General features: G+C 40.0%; 1 protein-coding gene across 1 annotated transcript in view; it reads right to left on the reverse strand.

The window, feature by feature from the left end:
- Nucleotides 1-2,311, reverse strand: part of cryl1 (crystallin, lambda 1) — a 33,239-nt gene extending 30,928 nt beyond the window's left edge. The window contains exons 1-2 of the mRNA XM_084084996.1: nucleotides 2,206-2,311; nucleotides 811-918 (exon numbers count right to left, since the gene is read on the reverse strand). Coding sequence (XP_083941122.1) covers nucleotides 811-918; nucleotides 2,206-2,246 — 149 coding nt within the window. The 5' untranslated portion in view covers nucleotides 2,247-2,311. The remainder of the gene's footprint in view (nucleotides 1-810; nucleotides 919-2,205) is intronic.
- Nucleotides 2,312-3,219: the final 908 nt, after the last annotated feature.

The raw sequence follows: 3,219 nt of genomic DNA on the forward strand, positions 1-3,219 counted from the left end.
GCTCTAGATCGGCATTTTTTTTTCAATGTTCCCCTCAGAATAGGCATGCTGGGGTTCAAGTGGTTAAGGATAATGAACAGTCAGCCATTATTGAGAAAGAGATAAAACCAACTGACAGTTAATGTAACCCATTTAGACCTGGAACACCTATTCGTTGTTATACCTTTCAATCCAGGAACACCTTTGTGTAACAATAGCTGTTGGTATAACAACATTATTATTTTTTAATTAATGAATTGAAATTTTAAAAGTTTTTCTGAAAAGTTTTTAGAATCAACCTCAGGTCTCAATGGAAAACGTGCTATTGCGCTTAGATTTTGTTAATTTGCACAGTAACAAAACAACAAGAGTGACGTAATAACAGTGATATGAGTATTATACAGAAGAGAACAGTTACATACTTTGCTGCTTTGTCTTCGTTTTTTTTTTATTGCTTTTGTTCTTGATTGTTTTGTCTTTTGTAGTATGAAAAGCCATATACGTGTATGATTTTGTTGACCGAAATAAACTTTAACTAACTACTGTATGCCAGTACCATACCAAAAAGTGTTTGAAAATATCTCAAATCAAAAGATGAACCAAAAAAAAGGAAAAACAGACAAGCATAAGATGTACATTAAAGGTATGGTAAGTACTATATTCTGATAGTAATCATTGCTACAGAGTGTTTGTTCGGTCACAGGGGTCTCTCCAGCTCTTTAGTAAACAGAATATAGTACATTTTCAAAATAGTCAATCTACGACACGTCGTGGTGCCTTGTGAGCTCGTAGCTCTGCTATTTTCGCCGGGTTGATGTGGTTAATACTGACTTGATCTCCGTGATGGCCTTGGCTGCAAGTCCTGCCTGGTTGTCATAGATCTTCACTCTGTAGCCTCCACTGGCAAACACCATAGCCCAGGAACGGCCTATCAGCCCACTGAGAGACACACACACACGCACACACACACACACACACACACACACACACACACACACACACACACACACACACACACACACACACACACACACACACACACACACACACACACACACACACACACACACACACAGAACATATATTTATAGGAACTATGTTGTCCATTGTGGTGGAGTGATGGAGCTTGCACAAAAACGAATTTCACCCACTTAACACCTGTAAACCTGTGTTGTGACAATCAAGCTGATTCTGTTTCTGCTTATTCAAATGAATCAATAGTGGGACATCCTTCTAATGCTAATTAATGCATTGTTGTTGTTTAGGTTTTTGGACTTTTCACCTTAAGTATAATGCCATGTCTAAAATAGGGAATACTTACTAATAGATGATTTCATTAAATTACCGATTATTCTTTATAAGGACATAGCCTGTAGCTGACCATTACACATAGTACTGAGAAAACACCTAGTAAGTTATACTCAAACGTCACTTTATTGTGGCATTTCCATTTATAACAAGTCATCTGCGATGCATGTATGAGGACTGGGGAGTCACTCTACACGTGCAAAAACCTGTCAAGTGTGCAGGATTTTGAGGTTAAAATGTAAACCTGGCAGAGCTCAACTCCGCATAATGTTCCCTATGATAATGTTGCACAACAGGCCCAAATACGTGCCATCATTCCAGTACGGAAGTTAATAGAATGTGGGGAGACGTGAAAGTAACTTAAAGGTGTTGTAAGTGATATCAGGAGAGAGGGCCACACAAAGATCATTTATCAGCTCATTGTGTTCCAGTTCCAATGTTGTCTGCTCGTCTGTTTATTTCATCACTTCTGCTTTCACTTGCTTATCCTGTATGAGGTCTCTCTCCTGATTGGATCAAATTGGTATCCCGACCTGAAATGTTTTCTGTTTAAAAGAGCTGGAGAGTCAGAATATACTACTATTTATTTATTTTATTTACACGTATTTTAACAGAAAATAAATAAATCACTTTGCACCTTTGAAAAAGGGTTAGAATTGCAGGAAAACCAATGAAATAATAGTCTACATGTCTTCAGTTTGGTTAGCCCAACATTAGACAAAATGTAATAATGATGTAACTGTGATTAGGTACAAAACAGCATTGTTATGTACTACGTATACAGTACAGTAGATGTCACAACCCGGGATAGACAGCATATCAGAATGATCATGTCATTCATGTAATCAATCTGAAATTAATACATCATGGAAGCCACAGACACAGAGACGACTATTGTCAACATAATGCCATACTGACCTGCCAATGACAGTGATGGTCTTCCCGTCAGATGAGCTCATTTTAAACCGTTATTTGTCTCTTCAGAGTTCAGTTCAGACCATCAAACTTGATGTTATGTTCAGCCTACTATCACCCCTCTGTCACATGCTCCTACAGGAGGCGTGACTACTACGGTGCGCTAAAAGTTCCAAAAAACATCAGAATCCGCGTTTGCTCTAGTCCAGTGGTTTTCAACCTTTTTCATCCAAAGGACCCCTAAATTGATATACACATTTGGCCACGGACCCCCGTCTGAAAATGTTTTGTTCCAGGGACCCCTAGCCCCATTTAGCCTCTCCCTCCGCTATGTAGCTCGAGCGGAGGGAGAGGTTCCGATTGGAGCTACAGGGACCCCCCGAACGAAGCAAAGAGTTAAAAATATTCACTTTAAAAAAAAATATATATATATATATTGAAAGATTTGCACACATGTTCAAGATTAAAAATAGCAGATCTACCAGCTCATAGCACGGGCGCTATGAGCTTGTAGATCTGCATTTTTTACTAGCCACAAGGGGTTAAAAGGATTGTTAATGAATTTAGCTGGGGACCCCCTTTACCTCCCCAAGGACCACTGGTGGTCCCCGGACCACTGGTTGTGAACCACTGCTCTAGACTGTCTAGTCAGTCAATTTCTTTTGAAAAAAAAACTGACCTACAAGCTCACAACAACGCATTGCAATGCGACGCAATTGTAAGCTTGTATGCTGTAGGCTACATCGGCTATTTTCGCAGGTTTAGATGATTTTTCGTAACCAAATCGGGCTTTCTTTACCTCATTGGTATACGTATACTGCGTGCGCGCGCGCGTGCGTGCGCTGGCCACAGCTCGCTTCCAGTTGTATCTTAGCAACGGGACAAAATAATTTTTGAGCAATTACATTAGTGCAAACTAATGATTGACAGCCTTCTGACCAACCAGAAGCCAGACTTGGAAATATGTCCCGCCTATGTCGCTTTGCATTGTGGGACTGGACCTCAACAGACGCTAGA

This window comes from Gymnoscopelus microlampas (assembly GCF_963454915.1).
Source record: "Gymnoscopelus microlampas genome assembly, chromosome: 17".
NCBI classification, from domain to species: domain Eukaryota; kingdom Metazoa; phylum Chordata; class Actinopteri; order Myctophiformes; family Myctophidae; genus Gymnoscopelus; species Gymnoscopelus microlampas.